At 44.3% G+C, this 25,763-nt stretch overlaps 1 protein-coding gene across 3 annotated transcripts in view; it reads right to left on the minus strand.

The window, feature by feature from the left end:
* LOC146772608 (dnaJ homolog subfamily A member 1-like) overlaps positions 1-25,763 on the minus strand; it is a 142,366-nt gene that overhangs the window by 88,892 nt on the left and 27,711 nt on the right. For 2 of the 3 annotated variants that reach the window (XM_085638962.1, XM_085638961.1), the window contains exons 2-5: positions 15,474-15,617; positions 13,390-13,579; positions 12,493-12,597; positions 11,000-11,227 (exon numbers count right to left, since the gene is read on the minus strand). In XM_085638962.1, coding sequence (XP_085495088.1) covers positions 11,000-11,227; positions 12,493-12,597; positions 13,390-13,579; positions 15,474-15,605 — 655 coding nt within the window. In that variant the 5' untranslated portion in view covers positions 15,606-15,617. Of the gene's footprint in view, positions 1-10,999; positions 11,228-12,492; positions 12,598-13,389; positions 13,580-15,473; positions 15,618-15,742; positions 15,763-25,763 lie in introns of those variants that run through there. The other variant, XM_085638963.1, reaches the window with a different exon arrangement.

Genomic DNA, 25,763 nt, shown 5'->3' on the forward strand with positions numbered 1-25,763 from the left:
TGGCGAGTAGGCCGCAGGACTCCCAGGCTCCAGGGGAGCCGCCGGGGCTAAGCCCGTCCCCCTCATCCGCCTCCGGGGAGCAACAGGGGGGGGGGGGGGGGGGGGGGGGGGGGGGGTACGTCTGAGAGCGAACACGCTTCTTCGACTTTATGGCGGCGCTTACCAGAATTCTAAGGCGAAGAATTGGAGCCGGAGGAGCGACGGCTCCGGTCCCGTGAACGGCCCCTGGACCCAGAGCAGCGGCGTGACGAATGCCGGACCTCCAGCAACTTCCTACGCCGCTTCCGAATGGCCTTGGGGGCCATGGCTCGACAATCCCGGCAGTCGTGGGCAGTCTCCAGGCAGTAGAGGCAAACATCGTGGGGGTCCGCCACTGAAATATTCCGGCAGCAGGCCCCACAGGACTTAAAGCCGGGCATCCCTACGTGCACCAGGAGTAAGAGAGGAGACAAAGTCTCATAATAGTAGTCAAAAAGTGACTAAGGTACGTGCTCAATCCGGATCTGCGCTTGCTGGCGCGGAAAAAGAAAGAACCGAAGTCCGCGCGCATGGGTGGTGCCCAAGTACTCTCCGTGGCGTCATCTCGGCGCTTACAATGCCAGTGACAGACGCGGAACCGCACGACGCCACCTACTGACGCGCAGGGGGTACTGCTAAGCGAAACTTTCCAGATCCAGTCTGACGCCTGGAGATATTCTAAGGTAAGGAATCTATCACTAAAGTATCTCTTTCAGATAGCCACTTGAACTGTCCATCCAAGTAACAGAATATTCCACTGACCAGCAGGAACAATGTTAAATGTTGCTGGATCCTGACACTAGCAGCACAGCCACAGGGAAGGGGTGCACACATGGAGCGACCGCTGGATAAAAAAAATGACACATTGTACATACGCTGCTCAAACACTTAGCTAGAGAAAAAGCTTTTTTAGTTGGCGAGACTTTTTTGTATAACCTACATACATATTGTTAAACAGTACAGCTCCTGCAAGGTGGCATCACATGTTACCAGTTCGGGCAGCATGGGTTGTGGGCTAAAGCAGGACACAAAATAGATTTGCCTACATACCTCCTTCCCACTGGGATACAGCAAGGTGGGAATAGCAACTATCACAGGCAATGTACGCAGTCACTAATAATTAATTTTCTGTGGGAGTGGAAATGTCAATGCTAGTGAGTGGAATTTTCTTTGTTGTGCATATGCGAGTAATAAAGTGAGCAAGTGGGAAAGTGAAAAAGGAAGCTGTGACCATTAAAGGATGGCAAAAAGGCATACTACCCGGGAATAATTTAAAAAATAGTCAAATCGGATATTTGTAAGGAATATGCTACTTACCAGTATGCATCTGTTCTTGGCATGTAGAGCTGCAGAGTTGTACACTTAGCATAGGTCGCCATCTGGTGTTGGGCCCGGATGTTTGCAGTTTGTTTTTCTTCTTGGACAGTCTTTGGAAGTCACGAGTTTGGTGACTCCTCCTTCGGTCCGTACTGCGCATGGGCTTCGGCTCCATCCTCAGATTGTTTTTCGCCAACAGGGAAATGATGGAGCGTAGTAATAACAGTGAGAAACCCATGTGTGTTGTATCTAAATAAGATGTACTGGAACGGATACAGGTAGCCGGGGAGGCGGGTGGGCGTGTACAACTCTGCAGCTCTACATGCCAAGAACAGATGCATACTGGTAAGTAGCATATTCCGTTCGAGGCATATGAGCTGCAGATTGTACACTTAGCATAGATTATATAGCAGTACCCAACCTTAGCGGCGACCACCGGTATCCGTTGCAGCTGTTTGAAAAAGTGTCTTTAGTACAGCCTGGCCCACCCTAGCTTGCTGCTTGGAATGCACATCTACACAGTAGTGTTTTGTGAAGGTGTGCGGTGTAGACCATGTGGCTGCTTTGCAGATGTCATCTAAGGGTATATTCCCTAGAAAAGCCATAGAAGCCCCTAACTTTCTTGTAGAGTGGGCTTTAGGAGGAACAGATAATGTTCTCTTTGCCTTTTGATAGCAAATTTGTATGCATTTTACAATCCACCTAGCTATCCCTGATTTCGAAATGGGGTTGCCTTTATGTGGTGGAGAGAAGGAAACGAACAATTGTTTAGTCTTCCTGAAGGGTTGCGTTCTTTGTATGTAGTATAGCAACGCCCTTTTCACATCAAGTGTGTGTAAGGCCCTTTCCGCAACAGATTGGGGTTGCGAAAAGAAGACAGGTAATTCCACTGATTGATTGAGATGGAAGGGGGAAATGACTTTGGGCAGAAACTTCGGATTTGTGCGAAGTATGACCTTGCTGTGATGCATTTGTATGTAGGGTTCCTGTATGGTGAACGCTTGTATTTCACCAACCCTTCTAAGGGAAGTGATAGCTACAAGGAAAGCTGTTTTCCAGGTGAGAAACTGTAGCTCACATTTGTGCATTGGTTCGAAGGGCGGACCCATTAGTCGTGTAAGAACTAAATTTAGATTCCATACAGGGGAAGGTGGTGCCCTGGGAGGAATTACTCGTTTAAGGCCTTCCATGAAGGCTTTAATAGCGGGCACTCTGAAGAGAGATAAATGCTGTCTGTTTTGTAGATAAGCAGCGATCGCTGCTAGGTGTAGGCGTATGGATGAATATGCCAGGTTACACCTGTGAAGATGGAGCAGATAGCATATGATGTGCTGTATGGATGCATCTAGAGGGTTGATTGTATTATTACGGCAGTAAATTACAAATCTTTTCCACTTTGCGGCATAGCATGCTCTAGTGGTAGGACGTCTGGCTTCCATGATGATGTTCATGCAATCAGGGGGAAGGTTAAGGTATCCGAATTCTAAGATTTCAGGAGCCAGATCGCCAGGTTGAGCTGAGCTGGGTCCGGGTGCCTGATTTCTCCATGGTTCTGGGTTAGGAGGCATGGGGATAGGTTCAGTTTTTGATGTGGTACCACTGATAGTTGTAGTAGCGTGGTGTACCACGGCTGCCTGGCCCACGTGGGAGCTACCAGAATGAGTGTGAGGGAGTGCTGTTGTAGCTTCCTGACCACTAATGGAATTAGTGGGAGAGGTGGAAAGGCGTATGCAAATCTGCCTGACCAGTTCATCCATATCGCATTGCCCTTGGACAATGGGTGTGGGTATCTGGCGGCGAAGCTTGGGCATTTTTTGTTTTCGTGGGTGGCGAAGAGGTCTATCTGAGGATGCCCCCACTGTTGGAAGAATGGGTGAAGAACTTGTGGATGCAGTTCCCATTCGTGTAGTTGTTGCGTTTGTCTGCTGAGCAGATCTGCCATGGTGTTTTGTACGCCTGGAACGTGCTGTGCCAGGAGAAAGATGTTTTGGGGAATTGCCCATCTCCATATGCTCTGGGCTAAGCGGGAGAGCTGGGGAGAGTGTGTCCCCCCCTGTTTTTGTATATAATACATCGCAGTCATGTTGTCTGTGCGAATGAGGACTGCTTTGCCCGAAATCTGTTTTTGGAAAGATTTTAGGGCTAGAAAGATCGCCAAGAGCTCCAGATGGTTGATGTGGAGCGATTTTTGCTGTGGCGTCCATAGACCTTGCATGGTGAGGTGTAGGAGGTGCGCTCCCCAGCCGGAGAGCGATGCGTCCGCTGTTAGAGTCACTTGAGGAACCGGGTCCAGGAACGGCCGCCCTTTGGAAAGGTTTGTGGTGTTCCACCACTGCAGAGAGTGATGTGTGCGGCCGTCCACCAACACCAGATCCGTCAGCTGACCCTGGGCCTGGTTCCACTGTTGTGCTAGGCACTCTTGAAGTGGACGCATGTGGAGTCTTGCATGGGGCACTATGAAGATGCAAGACGCCATCATTCCTATGAGCTTCATAAACACTCTTGCTGGAAGAGAGTGTTGAGGAAGGAATGTTTTGCGTAAGGCTTGAATGCTTGTGATTCTGGCTGAGTTTGGATAGGCAATACCCTTGGAGGTGTCTATAGTGGCCCCGAGATATTGCTTTGTGTGAGATGGTACGAGGTGGGACTTTTGGTAGTTCACCGTGAAGCCTAGCTGGTGGAGCAGTTGGATGGTGCTGTTTGTATGTTGCACACATTGGTCGTAGGACGCGGCTTTTATCAGCCAGTCGTCTAGGTAAGGGAAGACGTGAATATGTTGACGTCTGAGGTGTGCTGCTACTACTGCTAGGCATTTGGTAAACACCCGTGGTGCGGTGGTGACCCCGAAGGGGAGAACCGTGAATTGGTAATGTTGCCCGTCCACCACGAACCTGAGGTATTTCCTGTGAGAGGGGTGTATTGGAATGTGAAAGTATGCGTCTTTCAGATCCAAGGTTGTGAGAATGTCTCCCTGGCAGAGGAGTGGGAGGACTTGTTGTAGGGTGACCATGTGAAAATGGTCTGAATGTATGTAGGCATTTAGAGGCCGGAGGTCGAGAATGGGTCTGAGGGTCCCGTCTTTCTTTGGTATTAAGAAATATAGGGAGTAGACCCCTAGATTTTGTTGATTGACGGGGACCTGCTCTATAGCGTGTTTTTGGAGGAGTGAGAGTACCTCTTGTTTGAGCAGTGTGGAATGTTCTTGAGACATTGGACGGTGCCTTGGTGGGATATTGGGTGGGGTAGATGTTAGTTCGAGACAGTACCCTGACCGAATGATTTGGGTCACCCATTTGTCCGATGTTATGGACTCCCATGTGTGGATAAAGTCTTGTAGTCTGCCCCCGACCGGAGTGGGATGGTCTGGGGGGAGCGGAGGGGAGTCATTGTGCGGGTGGGGTGGCAGAACGGGTGTTGTTGGTTTTGCCCCTGCCCTTATTGTTGTTGCCTCTGTAACCACCCCTTTGATTGCCCTTTGAAAAGGTATTTTGAGGAGGGGACTTGTAGGAGGTAGAGGCGTTATCGGTGGAGGAGCCTCTGCCTGTGCCACGAAAGGACGAGCGTCGAAAGGAACGTTTAGAGGCTTGTGTTTGGAGTGCCCCCATAGACTTTGCTGTGTCTGTGTCCTTTTTCATCTTTTCCAACGCTTCGTCTACCTTTGGCCCAAAGAGAGTTTGCTGGTCAAAGGGGTGATTGAGTATGGACGCCTGGACTTCAGGCTTGAACCCTGAGATCCTGAGCCAGGCATGGCGACGAAGCAGGACACTTGTATTTATGGCTCTAGAAGCAGTGTCGGCTGCATCGAGGGCACACTTAATGGAGGTGTTTGTAATTAGTTTACCCTCCTGTATCAGGTCATGAGCCTTGCGCTTGTGTTTTTCTGGAAGGTGCTGCATAAGAGCCTCTAGTTCGTCATAGTGTGCTCTGTCATATCGCGCAAGCAGTGCTTGTGTGTTTGCAATGCGCCACATGTTTGCAGCTTGGGAGGCGGTGCGTTTACCAGACGCGTCCAGAAGTTTAGATTCCTTGTCTGGCGGTGGGGCTTCTCCTGAGGATTGGGAGTTAGCCCGCTTTCTAGCTGTGGAGACAACTAGGGAATCTAGGGGAGCAGGGCCCTTAATGTATGCAGGGTCTGTGGGTGCCGCTTTGTACTTCTTCTCTATTCTAGGGTTCAGTACTCTGGCCCTGACAGGGTCTTTGAACACCTCTGTAGCGTGCTTGGTGACACCCTTAAGCATGGGTAAAATAGAAGTGGATTTGTCTTGTATGTCAAATGTATCCAGTAGGAAGTCTTCTTCCACTGGTTCACTGTGCATGTCCACCCCATGGTAGTGTGCTGCTCTCTGCACTAAATGATGAAACCCTAAGGAGTCCTCTGGAGGAGACGGCCTGGATGGGTATAGGTCGTCCTGAGGTATATCTGGTATATCAGGGTTATTGTAATCCTCCCATGGGTCTGGGGTCCCTGGTGGAGTGGGATCCATTGGGGCGTCCGCCGGGTAATTGTCCGGGTCCCCGTCATCCGGATCTGGGGATGGGGCCGGATCGTAGTGAGGTGGAGGTGGCGGAGACCTGGGAGGGGGTGGAGGTGGTGGAGGAGGTAGGGGAGGCGGTAGTGGGGAGGGCACTCTGAGGGGAGAAGTAGCAGAGTCCTTCCTTTTGGGTGGAGGAGGAGGAGCCGGAGTATCAAGGCGTCTTTTCTTGGTAATTAAAGTCAAAAGCCCAGTCTTTGGATCTTTGGACAGAGTCTTTTGTAGAGGGTCTGGTGTAAACAGAGCCAATGGTGCCGGATCGTCTGTCGGCACCGGTGATTTCGGAACCGAGGGTTTGGATGGTTTGTGTGCGCCATGCTTTCTTGAGGTCCCCGGGTGTTTCGGCGTCGAATGAGGTTTCGGCGCCGGGGCGTCGGTGCCGACAGATTTGTGTTTGGTCGGCACCGAGTGTCCAGGCTTCGGCACCGGTGGCTTCGGAGTCGAGCTGGATATTGCTTTCTTCGGTGCCGGATGCTGTTTTTCGGCACCGGGCGTCGGCTGGCTCGATCCCGAGCTGCCGTGAGACTGGAGGCTTCGACACCGGGCCCGTAGGTGGGGGTGATAGAAGCTTTGGTTTTGGTTTTGCCCAGGCCGGCAGGCGAGGGAGTAACCTGAGTCTCTTTGGTTTTCGGCGCGGGGGTGGGAGGGGGTATAGTACTCACGGCCCGCTGCGCCGGTGTAACGTCCTCCACGTCGGAGTAGTCGGCCTCGGAAGCGCTGACGACGTCTTCCTCCTGCTCGGTGTGTGTTTGCCCCGAAGCTTCGGCGCCGTCTCCGAAGATGTCCGGTGGAGCTGCAGAGGATGAGTGCGCCATGGTGCGTCGAGCTCTTCGATCTCGGATGGTCTTCTTCGATCGAAAAGACTTGCAGGCGGGGCAGTCTCTAGCCTCGTGTTCTGGAGAGAGGCAAAGGTTACACACCTGATGGAGGTCGGTGTGGGGAAATTTAGACCCACATTTTGGGCACTTTTTGAACGGAGTCCTTTCCATCGGCCGGGACCGGAGTCGAGGAGGGCCCGAAGGCCGGTGCCGATGTACGGGATGGAGAAAGTGCCGCTTCGAGAGATGAAGATGATGATGAAGAAGCTCGAAGAAACGAGGATTTTCCGTCGAGGCTGGAACCGTAGAAGTTCGAAGCCGGAGCACGAAGTATCACATCCGAGCCCGATGGCGGAAAAAAACAATCTGAGGATGGAGCCGAAGCCCATGCGCAGTACGGACCGAAGGAGGAGTCACCAAACTCGTGACTTCCAAAGACTGTCCAAGAAGAAAAACAAACTGCAAACATCCGGGCCCAACACCAGATGGCGATCTATGCTAAGTGTACAATCTGCAGCTCATATGCCTCGAACACATATTTTCCCGCTTCTATCAGCTTATAATAATGGGCCAGACTCTGAAATGAGTGAGTAGGTCAACACTTGCAGGTGTAATCATTTTTTTAACTCAAACATTTGACCTGTTACACCTGGAAACCTCTGTTGGCCACACGTTTCCATGTGCATTCTCATAAGAAATGTATTCATTCCATTCGCACATGAGCAAATACACATTGGTTGATCAAGTGAAAATGCTCTTGCCAACTACTGCATCTCCTTAACAAAGGACATCTTTTTTCCCCATCTCCAAAAAGAGAAGCCCCTTCTTATACAACCTCACAATTTCTGGGAGAGTTGTATTTCATGCTTCATCTAAGAAATTCTTTTACTCCTCCCCTTCCCAAGAGTAAATGTCTAAATTGTTCCAGAATCCTCTTAAAGCTACTGTGTTTTCCTCTGTTCGAATTCTTTTAAACCTGTCCCAGAAACCATTTTAAGGTGATTAATGATAAAGACACCCTCCAATATTGCAAGGTGTTCTTTTTTGGGCTGAGTCAGGAGATTCTCAAATATATAGATTTTCTTTTTTTGTTTAATAAAATTATTTGTAGTGTGACATTTTTAAAAGACCAACACACTTTGTAACATGTATATCTTGTGAGGGTTCCATCTGGCATCAGTAAACAGTAAGTGACAAAAACTATCCGTGCAAAAGGGAAGCGAAAGTGGAAATAGTCGGAGCAAAATATTTGTAGGCAGTGACCCTCACTTTAGTACCCCTATACTCTGGAGAAATCCAAGAATGAAGCCATATCTGATGCTCAGACTCAAAGAGAAACATTTAGTCAACTTGTACTGTGCGACAGTTTTTAAAAACCAAACGTAATGTATACTTTTGTGTTGCAGGCTTTCTGAGCTGCATATAACCATTACTTGGCTGACTGCATGTAGGTGAACACTTGCTTTTAGTACTGTAATGAAAGTAATGATGGGCAAGAGAGATGGCCAAACAAGGGACTACATGGGGTCTAGCTCTGTTTTAACACTCAAGCCTTTAAAAGATATATTGTTGTATGGATGCTCTGATACGGCGACACTTGCAAATATGGACGGGTTGCCTTTAGTCACTCCATGGGCAGGAACACATTCCCAGAATATCCACGCAATGATGGGGAAAGGAAGCAGAAATTACCCGCCTGCCCCTAGTCCGCTCTCACAGGGTAGGTCACGGTCACATCCCTCTTCCACTCCCACGTTTCAGGTGGTGAGGTCATCAACAGGCACTGTAGGAGCTTTAGGCATCTGGGTACGGGAGATTCCTCTTTTGTTCCTCGGTCAAGCTACCCATTGGGTCTCCCAAAATCTCAGTTTTGTTGTCTACGGCTGCGTAACAAAAGATACACCCATCAGCCTAATCATTGGTAATTTTTTAGAAGAGAACAGTGTTACCATTCTTTCTAATGCGTTGCTGGTTTGTCCCCTTCATGGTGTAATGATTTTCCAGGCATGGGGCTACCTGGCGGTAGGACGAACAAGCTGGTGGTCCCAGACTTTAGGCTCTTCCCCTGCGTCACCCAAGGTTGGCTATTAATGGGATTTTTCTTGGTGGCTGGACAGGCTGCAGGTGCCACAGCAGGTATGGTGCATTATGAGGTTCCCTGGTGATATATGCTATTGATGCATGTAAAGTGGGACATTTGAATCTCCAATCCCAAGCTGTTTTACCACTACTGAACAATTGCTGTATGTATACATGTTGCAAAAGTACTACAAAATTGCCAGGTGCAGTGCTATTTTGTGTAATGTCTTCAATATCGATTGTGAATGTAACCGCTTTACAATGTTATCTTTAATTTGATTAAATAGATAGGTCGTTGTTGGAGCAAACAACTCTGTGCATCGTTGCTTCTGAATACGAGGAGGGGACTTACGGGTTGTAATCGGATTCGCACGTGTCAATAACTTGCAAGTTGTGAGTGTGTAATCACTTACTTATTCTTCTACATCTCGCTATCTGCCTTGTCCTACTCTTTCTCCCTCTTTCCACTCTTATCTTTGCTCATTTTATCCCTGTATTTTCTTTCAGTCACTCTTGAACTCATTCTCCAAGTCCTTTAAGTGCAGCAAAGGGGCCTGGCCAGTGACATGAGCTTTTTTGTATTTTAATTCTAAAAATGAAAATAGCCATCAGTATGACCGACCCTCTGTAGCACCCATGGAAGCTTTAAGAATTATATTTCAGTGCACACAGAGATGCTGAACAAGCATCATCTAATGTGTCTGGGCTCACTTTTGGCTTATGACCTCTGGTAGACAGTATGTTGAGCTGGAGGCATGTATCTTCTAAGACTTCAGTGGCTCACCCACCTCTAATAAGCAATAAGTACAAGCCGAGGGTCCCACCAATGCTTAAAATATAACATTTAATTTATCTGCGTGAGTACTCCCCTCCTGTTCATCTCAGCATAGCACAAATAAGGAAGTGGGGTGGGTTCACATGAACAGAGGTAAAAAATTGCAGACTTCACTTTACAATCAAGGGCCTTTCACAATCAATGGGGAAAGAGATCGGTAGAGGCTGCTCACACTGCAAGTCCACAGTCTGCCCTACCTTCACTTTCCGTCGCTGCTGGGCAGGATGTTAAGGAAGCTAATGCAAGCTACTCTGGAATAGCAGACTTGGATTATGTATTTTATGCAATATGGGCAGAAGGGTGTCGACCAATCCCTGACCTTTCATCTCCGATCACACATGGGAAATTATTTTTCCATGTCAACAACGTGCATTAGCTAATTGCATGGCCACTCGTTTTTCTCCAGGAAAAAACCCAAAAACATTTACCCTCAAAGATGGCATTAAGGTCAAAAGTAAAACGTGCAACCACCAACGTAATAACCAATTCACAAGAGTAAAATGTAAGGGCTCGCAGACCAGGGTCTTGAGGGAATTGTCCAGGCAGTGGAAACAAAGTACTGGAAAAGCCAATACGTCTCGCCATTCGCTTTGCTAGTGCTTTTTTGCCAATGATGCACTGTATTTGGAGTAGGGGAGGGAGGCCTAGGCGCGAAGACACAAATGTAGCAGTCATCACACATCCATATGTATGGTTCATGGCGCACAAAGGCAGACCTAGTGTCACCACATATGAACATGAACGATTCCTGACATGGCATGAAGTAGCCACCATTTTGATTTGCTAATTCAAGATCGTGGCCCATCCTGGATCAGTAAATGAATTTTTAGAAAGTTAAGTGTGCAAAAGCACCGTCTCTTCTTTTTCAAAGAGACGTTAGGAGCAGCCCAGCAGCAAACTGCTAGTGTAGGCCATGAAACAAATATTTAGGATGAAATTTAGACATAAAAAACAACGGGTAAGAAGTGAGTTTCAACTTTTCAAGCTTCTAGTGATACCAAGTTTGCTATCAAATGTATCTATCATTTAATACATAACGTGCAAACATGTAAAATGCATGTTCACTCTGAGAGGCATCAGGGCGCTGTATTACAGTTGTTTGACACCCAACTCTATGGTACTTATTTTAATCCACCTCACAAGGGTTAAGGGTTGAGTGAACTCGCTGGGATTGAAACCAGTGATAATGAGCACAAGCACAGATTCCTGGAGTGGATGAATCAATCCAATCCACTGAGCCACCAAACCCTAACCTATACGTTATTAATCATTTTCAATTAGCAGTATTTTTTAAAACATTATATTAATTTAACATAATGCCACTTGCTTCCTATTTCCAGTGCTGATTTGCTTTCTTCATTCATCCAGCATAACATTATAAAGATAGCCAGTAGTCTCACCTTTGTCTATGTGGACACTCAGTATTTTCTTCTCTTTGGTTACTTTCCGCCCGATACATCCTCTGCAGCGATCTCGAGGCCCGATCCACTCCCCTTGGCCTTGGCAATCTGCACATATGGTCTGCATCTGCTGGATCATGCCTGGCCCCAGCATCTGGACTTCCACTTTCATGCCAGTGCCCTGGCACTTTCTGCAAAGGCCCAATGTACCGTCTTTGGTGCCCAACCCTGGGTAAAAGAAAGATTCATACGTCATCCATCACAGCACAGAAAGAGACTTTCGTATTCGCTCGTATTCTTGGACAGACTTTATCAACTGTGCTTGCAAACCAACATACCTGTTTGCTACACATACAAAAACCTAGGGGTAGAGGCTAACCCAGCAGCAGTGGTGGTGGTCTGAACGTAAATTTATGAGAAGCCAAATACGTACAACATACTGTTGGATCAGGTTTACACAGACAATGGTTTGGCTTTGCAAAATTCAAGCATCATCATTAACATATTACTAGAACTAGGCAACGGTTATACAAGCTCCAAACCATTGCCAGCTGTTACAAATGTTTCACAATATCTCCTCCTCCTGGGCATGCTATTAACCAGCAACACAAAAAACATTTTCAGCCACCTCTGAAAGCAACAGAAATGCTTTTCAGACTTGAAAGACAAATAATGCATGACTACCATCTCATCCCTTAATATAAATGTCAAGCAGGAGGACCATCAATTGTGAAAAGGACTCACCGACTCAATTTTTAAATAAGTTAGTTTATACGAAGGAATAACAAGAACAGTGTAGACTGGAAAATTAACTTAGACCAACAAATGATTGAATAATGACATTATATACTGTTCACTTTCTAACAAACCGATCCGTTGGCACCAAGAACGGCTTTTTATTTTCGGATTCTCTGAATTCTTATATAGTAGCTTTCAATACAAGTGCGGACTTACTTAACACTGGGGCAGTGCAGACTTGCAAATGATTTAAAACATTTATTTTGTTTTGTAAAGCAAGATAATTACCAATAATGGTCTTATGCACTCCAAATTCCGTAATACACGAATTCAGGGCTACAACACATTATTTCCTTATATACAAGGCATCTTGTTCTATCCAATGTGAAGACAGGATTCAAAGTGTGGCATTTAGCACTAGGACCCTTGGGACGAGGCTCCGACCTCCACTAGAGGAAGGATGTCAGCGAGGGAGGAGGCGGGAATGCTGGGGAAACCGTCAAGGGCTGAGAAAGTATGTGAGGGAAAATAAAGAGGTTGTTGATAACAGTGTCCCGTGGTCTCCGTCTCATTATTTTCAGGACTGGACACAAAGCACCTGCAATGAACTTTATTTCCACTATAACATAATATCCCTATGTACTGAAACATAGCAGATCGTGTTTAATGCCACGCCCTTGCACTGGAACGCTCCCAAAAAATAAAACCCCCCAAAAAAACACAGTCCAAGTACCGGAAGAAGAGACAAAACGTACCACAGCACTTTGTACAGATCACATTCTTCTGAAGGGAGAGTTTTCGGGTAGCTCCATTGTACAGATCCTCCAATGTAACTGGCAGCTGATGAACTACTGACTTTCCTGAAGAAAAATTGTAAAGGAAAAAAACCCAGCAATTATGCAGGGTCATCGAAGGCACTCTTATGTTTGTATGTGGCACAAATCAATCACAACCAAGCTTATGAGAGAGAAGAAAAATCAACACTCACCAAGCAAGCAATGTAACACATTTTCTACCTGTCTCATGAAACAAAAGTGCTTGTAGTACTATCCCAACCCTTTGGATTTTCTGTTTATCTTGGTATTCATTACGTGCTGCAGGTAGTATACAGTGCTTGAAATGGAAAAATAGAGGTTCAGGTACCCTGTACCAGAGTACCTGCTTGTTTCTGAGAAGTGCTGGTACTCTCCATTTGAAAGTATTACGTCACTCTTCACAAGTAAAGGTACTCCCTCTTTCAAAATAAAAAATTGCCAGTACTCTGTACCGGCCCATTTAAAGCACTGGTAGTATATAAATATCGTATTTACCAAAAAATACCTAGAAGCATGTAGCGTGCATTGTGCACACCCCAAATCCCTAAAGCACATGCATACATCTTGCCATTAACGCTAGTGTGTTGGAGACGTGTTGCAGCAGCAAGTCCTAGCCTGTGCGTACCACAAGCGAGCGCTTTTGTCTCCAATCCAGGGATACAAGTGTTTATCAACTGGAAAACTTACAAGTGTCGTTTTTGAAATTTATCGGCAAATATGACTATGTGGCCAGACCACAAGGTTTCTGTGCATACAAAGATGAAATCCTCATCGCAAATGTTTTGTGTACAAGGTTTCCCACAAGTTTTGGTGAGCTTGCTCACAAGTACTGCTTACCTCTCCTCTCGGGGTGGTTAGGCATCTGGGCTCCGCCTCCAAAGAACAGGTTGAAAATGTCCATCGGGGAACTGAAGCCTCCTCGGCCTCCAGCGGTACCCCCTTTCACTGCCTGTTCACCGCCGTGGTCATACAACTCCCTCTTGTTGGCATCAGACAACACCTCGTAAGCTTGAGATATCTGCTTGAACTAGTCCGAATTGAAATACATAGAGCATAAAATTTGCTGTGCGAGTAAAAGATGCTGGAGGGCAGTCAACAAGCACGTTTTCAAAAGCAGAACATCAAGCAGAGAATGCACATCACAGAGTTCCGTTTTGGGTATGTATGGCAGCTTTGAATTTAGTGGGTTTCAGTACTTCTTCGGTACATTAAAGCATCTTGTTTTCTGTTACCAGCACATAAAACAAGCTGTGGTGACTGAAAACTTCTACTGGATTTGAAATTTTAAGGAGAAAGCAAACAGCTAGTATTGTGATGATGCATTGCAGAGTATGGATGTCCTGGTGCTCTTCTGCACACTTTAATATACGGACTTAAACGCCACATTGTACGGACGCTGTTACCATACCCAAACAGAAGAACTAATGGAATTGGATGGTTGGTTACAGTGGGAACCTAAACAATACGATGACCAGAGACACCCAAATGTTAACACCTTCATTTTACGCTTGGTTCTCCACCATTCGGTACTTATGGGACCAGAATTCGCACAAAGCCAAAATTGAGAGGTGGTTATAATATATATCCAAATAAGCCTTAAAGGAATCTTCTTACAGTTCCTGAGGAAAAGGTGTTTCCTTGTTAGTCACAGGGAGATGTTTACAAGTGTGCGGAGTAGTCCATTTAGCAGAGATAAACGTGGAGGACACATCTCAATAGCCAACACTGCGACTGTGGTGGAATCTGCACCAATACTGCTGGGCAATAGTCTAACCCCAGTATCCACCACTCGCTGTTTTATAGCAGCAAGAAAGGCAATATTATCTCTGGCAATAAATGCTTTTAGAGACTTCTTGGCAAAGGTCTTTTCAATTCAAATGAACATTACACCCTGATTTTACTGAGATAAAACAAAAAGATTACTAAAAATACACTTAATTTTCATGTCTGCTGAAAAAGACAAACTCTTTTACTTAAGTTTGTGTCCGAGTCAAAAGACATCCTGAGGGGCGTTTACACTCCTGTATCAAGAACCCGAAAGTAATAAAAATCTGTGGTTGCCGACACGAGTCAAATTACAGATATCCACAGGTGTTTAATATCTGAGAGTCCTGTCAACTGATATCTTTTAGTTAAAGCTCAACTACCCTACTTCCAGCAAAAAATACCATTAATGATCAAAAACTTTTGAAGTGCGAGAGAGAAATAAAATACAAACTGGCATGGAGTCTTGAATATTAATTAACATTCTGATCATTAATGGATCAAAATTCAAACAACACTTCTTAAAACCACACTGCTGATGATTCTAGATCAGCCGCTTAGATCTAGCATCAAGGAAAAAAGCACAGGGGTCCTCCTCAACTCTATCTGGAAGTCAAAAAGGATTTAGGATCAGTACATCCAAGCACTTCTACCATCTAACCTCTTCCGGCATGGTCCTTTTAATCCTACTAGATTGTCAGTGGTCACCATCAAAAACTAGCTGAAATGAACAAATTTACTTTATGCAAGCTTGGAAGCCAAAACGAGGCGCTGGCACTGCCATTTGTCTCAACCACGAAGATCACAGCACATGCAGTACATTTTTGCCCAACTCATCTTCAACACCCTCTCTGCCACATCCACAAATGGATCATCAGTTAGGTACCAAAAACACCAGACTATATCCCTGGATGCCCACAGTGCAAATTGGAAGTAAACCCTAAAACGCAATTTATTGGCCGTGCACTCTCATTTGGACTGAGCTCCCTCTGCTGATCTAAAAGAAACCCCTCTTTAATGTCTGAATACGCTTTGCAAACGCCCCTCAAAACCAGAAAAACCTATTGGTGATATTGGTCACAAAGCTGGCCTATGTACTTTAATTATTCTTGAAAGGAGCATTGTTTACATACATGCAAGAGTATTTCAATACATACCCGTTCACCTTCGGTAGGGTTTTTGTCTGGGTGGTACTTCAATGCCAGGCGCCGAAATGCTCTTTTAATTTCATCTGGAAGTGCACCTGGCCTGACACCCAGAATGTCATAATATCCAGTTTCCTTCACCATTTTTTCTGCTACCTGGAACCAACAGAAATATATACATTACCCTCAAACAATGCCCATTTGCATCTGGCAGCCAAAAACGAGTGCACCTGGAAACACTGCTATTAAAGCACCCATCGAGTGTTTAGAGACCGCATTACCTGCCAACACTGGGATCCCAAAAAGACGATTGCTCATTGCTCTGGAGGACGCGGGTGAGCCTTGTTTGGTAACCCATTATTGCTTCAGATAATCCCATAAAGGTTAAAAACATCTTTTAACAATAGAGACCTGGCAAAATAGCCAATTAAAAATTAGATAAATACAAACATAACTGAGTGTCAAAACAGCTCGCCACAAATCAAGCGATACATTTTTAAATACAACACTCCACGAAAATCAATGGAACACTTTAAAAAAGTAAACACTGCACTGATCAGGCTGCCTGAGCTTACACCAGATGGGCTGACCAACAATTCAGATGGGCTGACCAACAATTCAAACAATACTGTAAAATCTATATCGCACCAATCTACCAGTGAAGCTTTTAAGCCTTGGGTGGAACAATATGGACAAATGGCTTCTAGAGTAAAGCAGGCTATCCTAGTCCGTATGTCCATACACAGCGTACAGTAACCACCAGAGAGCAGAAACCCATCACTTCATAATATCGCTAGAGCAGACACTAGATGCCTATCCAACCCCTCATATTCATCTATATGAGCCCATCAGCCTACCTATGCCTAGATATTGATGAAAAAGACTCTTGGAACCCCGATAGGATTTCTTAAGCTAAAATATATTTGTTATTTAAGCATACTCCGGGATATAAATAGTTATTCTGTCATAGCTTGGTATCCTGCTCCAAACTTCATAGAGCGGTTTAGCCAGGCATCTGGCAAAAATAGTTACTAAAGTCACCCTGTGCTTCCAAACAGATATATGAAGTTCACAAGTGTGTATATTGGGAGAATTTTTTTTTATTACATCCTCTACTGCTACTATACTTGTGCTTTGTCAGCACCATTAGCACTTTTGTTATGACATTGAAGTATCTACGGTAACAAAAATGAGTAAGTAAGGAATAAGATTCAGGAAGTGTTCTGTCTCCCTGGAACCCCACTGCATGTTCTGGGTCTCAAACAAGGAAGTAGAGTCTAAATAAAAGATAACGAGATATCAAGAGCCCAATACAATCATCAAGAAGTCAGCGGCCAAAGGCCCCAATGAACTCATCCCAATATTCAAGAGGCATTCCTACATCTACATTTTCTAATATTAGTATACCTTGAACAAGGACTATAAAACAACAAAACCAGGACAAGCGTGAGCAACATGCAAACCCATATGCAAACTTTGTAGGAAGTGAAATAATGAACTGAACAACATTGCCCAAATAGAAGGACAAGTTAATTTTTTTTTTTACAAAGAAAAAAGTTTATTATAGTTTCCTTTTGAACGGACATGGTAGAGAATGAGATGTCTAAAATATGAGAACACAAGATAATCGGTTTAACGAACACCTCTTGATCTAGAATACAGAAAAATATTCCTGACAAAAGGCATGTGGTGCCGTGTTGGGATATTCACTGAGAAAAGGTTTAAGACAAACTACCTACGGGACATGACGGCTGTAACTAATGCTTGAACAGGCATATGCTACACAAATAGAATGAGTTGGTAAAAAACATCTAGGTCCCTTTTACAACGTAGCTATTTATTAAATGAATTCAGGAATTGAGAAGGTCTGAAAACAATGTTCATATAAGAAAGCGAACTGCTGGGTTATAAAACTGTAGACCATGGCACTGAACTGTCTCTAGGGCTTGTTCAATAAATATAAAGGCGATGGCAAGCTGCGAAGAATATGGAACTAGGAAATATTGAGAAAATTATGACGCTGTGATGATCAAAACCAACTTGGTTGACTGTAATAACTTACAAGAAAAGGACTCAACATGACATTTTTAAAATAAAAGTCTTTCACTTACTGATCGAAAACGTTGTGCTTTAAACTGCGCTGCTCTGTGATCAGATGACGACAGTAGAGGATAACACACACAGAACAAAGATCCCACTCCCAGTGTATAGCACAGACACAGATTGTGCTGAGAAAGAATTAAGCAAGCTTGGAGAACCCATTTTCAAAGAAGTCATTATGAGTCTCGTCTTCATATGCTCTTTGGACTCAAAGCAGAGACAAAACATTTTATCATTAAAGTTCGTTTTCAGGTACACCGCAACGTCTATCCCGGAAATTGCTTTTGCATCTTGGTTTATTTTCTAGAGGATGCGTTTCCTACTTAAATGGCAAAATGGACTGGGGGTGGGGAGAATGAGAATGAACCACACCCAGAACTGGGAGGGTCCCCATTCTGTATGTGATGTCTTCCCACAGACATCGAAGAGATGGCTGGAGCACTCCTGTGTTAGTGGGCAGTTTAATAAATGTATCTGTTTTGCTTGCAAGAAGGTATCACTTTCTGATCAAAAGGGAGTTAAAAATTGTAAATGATGCACTTCCCACTAAGGAAAGCGCACTCTAGTCACACTGCTTGTATCCCAGGAGGTGATGTAAACAAGATCATCCATTTCAACAAACATATTCCGAAAGAAACTTTGATTCTTGTATAAATTCCTTTTTAATTAAATTTGTTTCCGAGATGATGAAATTCAATACATTCCGATCGTATTCATTTACATGCATGTTGATATGTAAATAAATGTTTGGGCTTACAAGTGTCAACAATCAATGCATTTCGGGCAGAATGTCCTTCTTCCGGAGATATTCAACTTGTTACGGTAGACTTTGTATGAGGCATTCGGATATTAACTAACGTTTCAGTCAGTTGCCAGACTACATATTGTAGTGGATGTGTTTACACCTCATCAATCTCTGAAATAATTCTCAAGTTAACAACAGGAATTTAACCTTCATTACAACTTACTAGATATATTCAACTTTCACCCGCTCTTGCCTTAAGTATGGCAAAAACTCACGATATAACAGCCCCCTCCTCAGCTGCACTGTATATCCACACTTGGAAACATTTCAAGGGTAGTCGCTGGTCTCCAAGTCATTCTAATTGAATCCTCATTTTCTATAGAAACCTCCAATAATTTAAAATCATGGTGGACCACAAGTTTGAATATGGAACTTACGTATAATCAGTGGAACACTATATTAGAAAGCTATAATAAAAGGAGTTAGAGATTCCGGTCTTAAATTTAATTACATCAGAGTACTGCACCGTTGGCACTGGTCTACGGATAAACTACACACCTAAATGTAGTCCTGATTCTCTTTTTTGGCGATGTAGAGCACCTGATTGTGACACAGTTCATATTCTATGGGATTGCCAAGCATTTGTGTATTTTGGCTTCAGATTGAAGACTATTTGAAGGCACACTCTTGTATTAACTTCTCCCTCACAAAGCGTTTATCACTTATACATGATACTTCAGAAATACCACTTATATCCAATCATACTTTTAACTGGCTCTTTATCGCTCTCAGCCTAGCCAAAGTTAATATCTTACATTTTTGGAGGACCAATGTTATTCCGATGTTCTGTTCCTGGCTTAAAGAGGTTTTTTTATGTGGCTAATTTTGAAAAAAATATTTACAAGTTTAATGACAATTTACATCACTTTGATTACATATGGGGTCCTTTTCTAGGTACATGAGGATTCCAATTCTCAAATGCATACTTCCTGTTGATGAAGGTTTACACAGGTTTCCTATATATTTACAATCATTTATTTTTTGTAACGATATACTGGCATACTACTGCATGAAATAATCATCGATGCCTGTAAATGTGGTTCTTGTAATAATTTTTCTATTGCTTTGTTGGTTATACTTTTTGCTCATATGTAATAATGTATCACTGGCGCTGTAGGTTTATGTGAAGATATTTGATTAATGATCATTTTTTCATTTTGATAAAAACGTAATAAAGAATTGAGATTAAAAAACAAAAAGATCCAGCAACAGCTGCATGAGTGAGGGGGGGATTAACAGGCAGAACAGCAATCTTTGGTCAAAAATTCTGACAAGTCACAGCGGCCTTGAAACCTATTCGGCAGCTACCAACCATATAAAATAAGGTGGTTCAAGGTCCCCAGCCTCACTAACAAGGTACCGGATACTCTATGGCTGCACTCCATAGTAACTCAAGTCTTTAAGAGTTATTATAAAGGCTCTTTAGGTCCACCACACCGAAAAAATAATAAGCACCTTTATTGATAACGCCACACTCAAAGGATTTGGAGGCCGATTCTTACAAACACAGAGCTCACCACTATTGAATGCCATCCCTGCACATATGAGGCTTGAATAAAAAGTACACCCATTTTCCTGGAACCCAGATAAACAAAATCCTCTCCCCTTTAAGCAATAATGGCTTGTCAGATAGCAAAGAAGGCTAGCATAACTTTTAAATCTTATCCGTAAAGTAGCATTAGCTAGTACTACTGGCAGTCCTGGAAGAGTACTAACATTAGCTATTAATGCTGCGCTAGGTGAATTGTGTGCGTTATGTTAATCGCACTTGTAGAGCGCACGGTTACCCTGGGGTGTCCTGGCGCGAAGCACTGGCTGCTGGGGAAACTAAAGTGTATGCTACTGGGAGAAGAGCCAAGTCTTTAACCCCTTCCGGAAGGAGAGGAGATCCGGGGCATTCCAAGATGAAAAGGAAGCTCGTTCCAGGCTCTAGAGGCACAAGTGATAAAACTCCTACCTCCCCAATTGACTTTCTTTAAATGCGGTGACTTGCACTTGTTTGGCTCCAGTGGACCTTAGCATTCTTCAGGGGACATACCATTGGAATTGTGTTGGAACGGACTCCACCAAAAGCACTTAGATCACACTCAGACAGATCCCTACAGCACATAAGATACAGAAAATACTGCAGTGGGTATTTGGGAAAGGATTGGTTGGCAAAAAAATAGCAAGTAGTAGCTTCATCCTTTTTGCCCTCTCGAAAAAGGTCTTCCATTTCTTCCCACTAGCTAGCCCACAGGTATTTTAGCAGTGTTCTAAGGACACAAAATAGGGGATTTGCAGTTATCCTTAGTAATCAGATAAAATAACTGTTGGACTCACAGGAACTAGGTTTCTTTGGCTTCTTGGGTATCTTGAGTAAGCTTTAGCATGTAGTCAGCCTAGGTGTTAAACCATAAGAAAAACTGTACTTTTAAGTTCTGTGAATCTGAATATTCCTTGACAGAAGAGACTAGAATGCCTGCCAGCTAGAAGTGCCTGGTGAGGACTTCTGTGGAGGATGACAAGCCGATAGGATGTATTACCTTACTGTCTACCACAGGACTCAACCTTAATCAGGTTCTTGCTTAACTCCACCGAAGATAAAACATAGGCTTCTGCAGTGCTACGGTAGGCAGACTCAACAATCTAAAATTGCCTGGTAAACGAGCAGGAATCTTAGTTTTGGATAAACCTAATCCATGACCCTTATTCAGTGGCCACATCAGAGGTCCTACACACCCCTCTATCTAAAGAAACCTAGTAGCTACCACTGACCCATTACACTTGTTCAATAGCAGAGAGTGCAGTGAGAACGAGCACCCACCGTATCCTAACCAGTCCTAGCAAAGTTGCGTAGATAGTTTCACAAGTATGGACCTAAAAAAAACAAAAAAAACACAGGTACTACCTGGGCCAGGATGAATCTAAATCATTTATCAAATTCCCCAATTCTGTTAAATTTGGTAAACTTTCAAAATTCTGCATTATGCTATTTTGCTTAGATGTGGCTGGTTTGCATTGCATGTCTTAAACAGCATAGAAAACAATTGTATATGAAGTTCATATTTACACTTCTTGATAGAAGACTGAGAATTCTAACTATTGTTGATTTCAAATAATTGGGAAATAGCTTTTCAGAGTTATTTTGGACATCTGCACTGAAGGGCTTGCCCTGAGGATACCTGGAAGAATTTCACCGAAACGGATCCTAAAAAGTGGAAGGACTGATATCAGGATGCCCACGCAAAATGCCTTGGGTGAAGTTAGGAAGTGTTGAGTGGTGGATATTAGATTGTGGATGGAGGTATGTCACGTTAAGATAGGTCAGAGGCAGACTGGGAATGTACCCTCAAAAGCTGTGAAGCTCAATGTCAATACCTTTGGAGCACACTAATCCAGGCAGACAGCAAGTCAGTATGGTGATTATAGAGACAGATAACAGTATGCCTTGGGAAAATGAAGAACGTTCTTTTGGCAAACTTTAGGGCTTTATCCAGTGGGCATAAGAATTATGTGGCATGCTCTTTTGTAGGTTGTTGTAGGTGGCCAACTGGCCTAGTACTAGCAAATTGTTCAGCACAGAGGTGATCAACACTATACAAACGCATATGCTACATATGTTTTGAATCTGGTACCATGCAGCTGTGGCCATGATAAAAGATTCCATCCATGTTCGTTTATTTTAAAGGTTTTATATAGCGCAGGCTAGACCCGGAGGTATCAGAGCGCTTTACAGGAGTATCAGACCATAGTTGCAGGTTACATCGTTACAAAAAGGTTACACAGTTTTAGAGCATGGTAACAGTTACATGTAAGGTCGAGACAAACAAGAAGGACATATACGTAAGGGAAAAAGCAGGCAAGGGGAGAGATTCAGGGGAGGGGGGTAGGAGCAGGGGAAGTAGACAGAGAATGGAGGAGAGAAAGAGGAGGGGAGGGTGAGAGACTGCATGGAAAGAGGAGGGGAGGGTGACGGGACACAAACCGGTAGAAGAGTCAAAGCTGCGTCCAAAGTCCGGTAAACTGTGGTCCCAGGGGATGTGGTATCATTTCCCTATCTCTGTTGCGAGAGGTTCCCTATACGCAGTGGACTCTCTCAAGGGGTCTCTGAGACTCCAAGGCCTACATACTGGATCCTTCCCCAAAAAGGGGAGAGGGAGTGCTTTGGCAAGGGGTGCCATACCATACCTCAACTGCGAGTGGCTCCCTTGACGCTGTGGACTCTCTCAGCGGGTTCGCTGAGACTCCAGAGTATAAATATTGGATCTTTCCACAACAAGGGGAGAAGGAGTGCTTAGTCACAGGGCACAAAAGGGCAGGGTGCTAGGCGGTGTAGCATGCAAGGGGAGAGGGGATGGGAGCAAAGGAAGTAGACAAAGAAGGAGAGTACTAAATGGGAACAAACCGCATCAATTTGGGGGACAGACTGTTTTCTCTCTGTGTACATTAGTTTGCCCCATCTCTAAGGTAAAAGCCTAGCACAGGCCATTCCAGAAGCTTTGCCATCCAGGACATTAAGCACACAGTAATTCGAATAATTTTTTCACGTTTCACAGAAGTTTATAGTACGCTGCACATCAGCAATCCAGATGTTACCATATTAAGTTCTTGGGTGCAGAGGATGATGCTCAGTTCGCCATGTTGTGTTCCCCTGTTGTCGGCACCTGTGAGTCTTTGGAGGGTGAATAGGATCCATGGATTCCAGACTGTGTTAAACATCTTTGAAGTTCTTCTGCATCAACCTCCCCATCTTGTCCTGCAACAGCAGTGAAGTAACTCCACATAAGATCGCCAGTAGAATATGGGTATCCGGGGTATGCACCAGGAGGCACGCCTTGTACTCCTGAACCGACTTTGAAGAACCCTGCTCTAGAAGAAGAGAGCCACTGGGAAGCCAGCGCAGGAAAGCTAATTTTGACAGAACAGACCAGGAGGTAATTTCGAAGAAACAGAGCAATGTTAGGGAAGGTCGATATACACTGGGTAGGTGGGAAATCGCTAAATTCCGTTGTGTGTCATGGATGCTTGCAGCTAGTTTGTGTAGGAGGAGACATGTTTTCCTTGCTCCCGTATATTAGGGCATCTTTCCAAAGCCTTCCTTCAAGCAAGTTCTAAACAATTGACAGCAGTCAACACTTGTTTTAAATGCCGCTGTCATAGGCTTGCAGTCCTTGACACCTAGTTGATATCCACATTATAAAGGCGCCATGAAAATAAAACAATGGACTGTGAATATTTGAGTTTCAATCATCAAAAGTGACTACTCCTTAGGTTTTGTATTAAGTGAACTATGCATATTTAAAGAAAAGTCAAATTTCAACAATTTTGTATGAAAAACAATTACGTACATTCCGAAAACAGTTATGAAATGAAGCCAGCCTATAATCGGACTTCACCAACGGACTTCTGTTATCATATTTGACCATTTGCCTAACAAAGTTCTTCTGTTAAAATGGCCACGCAATAAGGTACTTCTTTAAAGTCGCCTCTGTATATTAAGAACTGCGCGGCGTGTCCCTGCTGAGAACGGGGCCTCTGCTGGATAAAGAGTGGGTGACCCTGCCAGTCACTGATAGCAGCCCAGTGGAAAGTTAGAAGGACTGGTGATAAGCTTGCTGCCTGCACTCCTATCTCTTGTGGCACAGAGAGATGAAAGGCTGCAGGAAACGGAGCTCTGGCGCCGGCTTCAGTAAAGCATTGAAGACAAGCACTCTGTATTTGGTATGCTTAGACCAAGTTCTTCGTGATTATTGGAGTCTGCTGTTTGGGGTTAAAAAGTCTTCGGTGCTAGAGCACCCGACAAGAATTCAAATCAGTTCAGGGACAAGAAATAGACAACTCGGAACATTTTAAATCTCACAATTGGATAATTACTAAGGACTCGTACTATTGCAAGTAGTATCGAAAATTATGCGAAACGTAACTCATTATGGAGCCAGTTTTTATTTTTATTACATAAAAGCCATTGTTAAGAGACCTTGGGGGAGGCAAGTTTAACAGAGAAACAACTAAAGCGAATCCCCGGCAGACATTCGATTCCCTACCATGTTTGAAATAAAAGCTGAAAAATAAAAACTGCTCAGTAAGCAAATCAGTTTTGGACGTCCTATTGCTTTAGGCTGGTTGTTCCATGACTCCTAATTCCATCACTCTACTATATTCATGTAAACCCATCCACGTGGGAGTCTCCTTTTGCCCATTCCTTTTCATGCACACTTATTTCACCTAAAAGTATTTTTCTCAATGCTATGGGAGATTCATTTTAACGAAGGGCCGAGTCGACCCTCTTGCTACTGATAATTTTACGACCTTGAGGCCAAACAACTCTCTAGCAGTAATTTTGCTTCTCTCTAGAATGATTAAGTGCACAACATTAATTTTTTAGGTCTTGCATGGCGTTGGCAACGCGCATGCGAGGGCTTCTTGGAAACAATACGATTCAAGAAGTCATGCCGCTGCTTGGGATTGGATTGTTTACTTGCGGAGGGACACGGTCTCCTACAATTACTTGGTAAGCACTAGATTTGTTATTTTTTGTAACTTACATGTGCGGTCCGCTTTTATTTTTGGGATTTTTTTAAAATTAAACTTAAGAGCAGCATCCTTGCCATGTGCACTATGCGTTCTCTTTTTAGGGCGAGACGCAGGCTTTGGGCAAGTCGTGCCGTGGTAAAAATATGACTCATACCGGAACTTAAATTCTGCCACATGGCCCATGCGGGTGAACAAAGAAAGTCTCTGCCGGCATTCAAGCAGCTCAGAGCACCGCCATCGCGCGGCGAGTTTGATTTCTGACACACGTCTCCCCATCTCGGTTAGGCCTCTAGGTGCTGCTGGCAACGGAGTTGGGACCAAAGCTGTATGATTCGGGTCCAGTGGGGGATGACAAAGATCCCATAAAGTTCAGGGGGAATAAATATAACTTGGTTCAGGTGTTTAAATCGTAAAAGTAAGTAAGTGTAGAAGACTCCAGCTTTTTAGAAGCTCGCCACCAGTGCTACAGAATGCCAGAGATGCTTAATACCAGGGCTGCCTAGTTTTCATTCTACCCCATGTCTCATTCTTGCACCACACTATATTTCCTGTCCACTCTTGCAGGTATATTTTCATCCCAGGTTTCTCCCACTCACTGTTTTCCTATTATTCCCTCGGTCTTTCCCTTTCCTGTCTCTCACCCAGTGCTCACGGCCAGAGCCTGATGATTACCCAAAATTGTTTTACGATGCCCTCCCATATGCAGTTACAGGCATAAAAAAAAAAAAGCACTGCTAGGATCTCCTTGCCCAGGGCACAGGTCGACCAGACACTGTCTCTGGAGAGCGCATGCACTCTCAGATTAGGAGGAGTGCTGCAGTCTCAAGTGCTGGTGCTATGACTGGATCGTGCGAAGGATATTTTTGAGAGCTTTAAAAAAA

Source organism: Triturus cristatus, chromosome 12 (assembly GCF_964204655.1).
Source record: "Triturus cristatus chromosome 12, aTriCri1.1, whole genome shotgun sequence".
Classification (NCBI taxonomy): domain Eukaryota; kingdom Metazoa; phylum Chordata; class Amphibia; order Caudata; family Salamandridae; genus Triturus; species Triturus cristatus.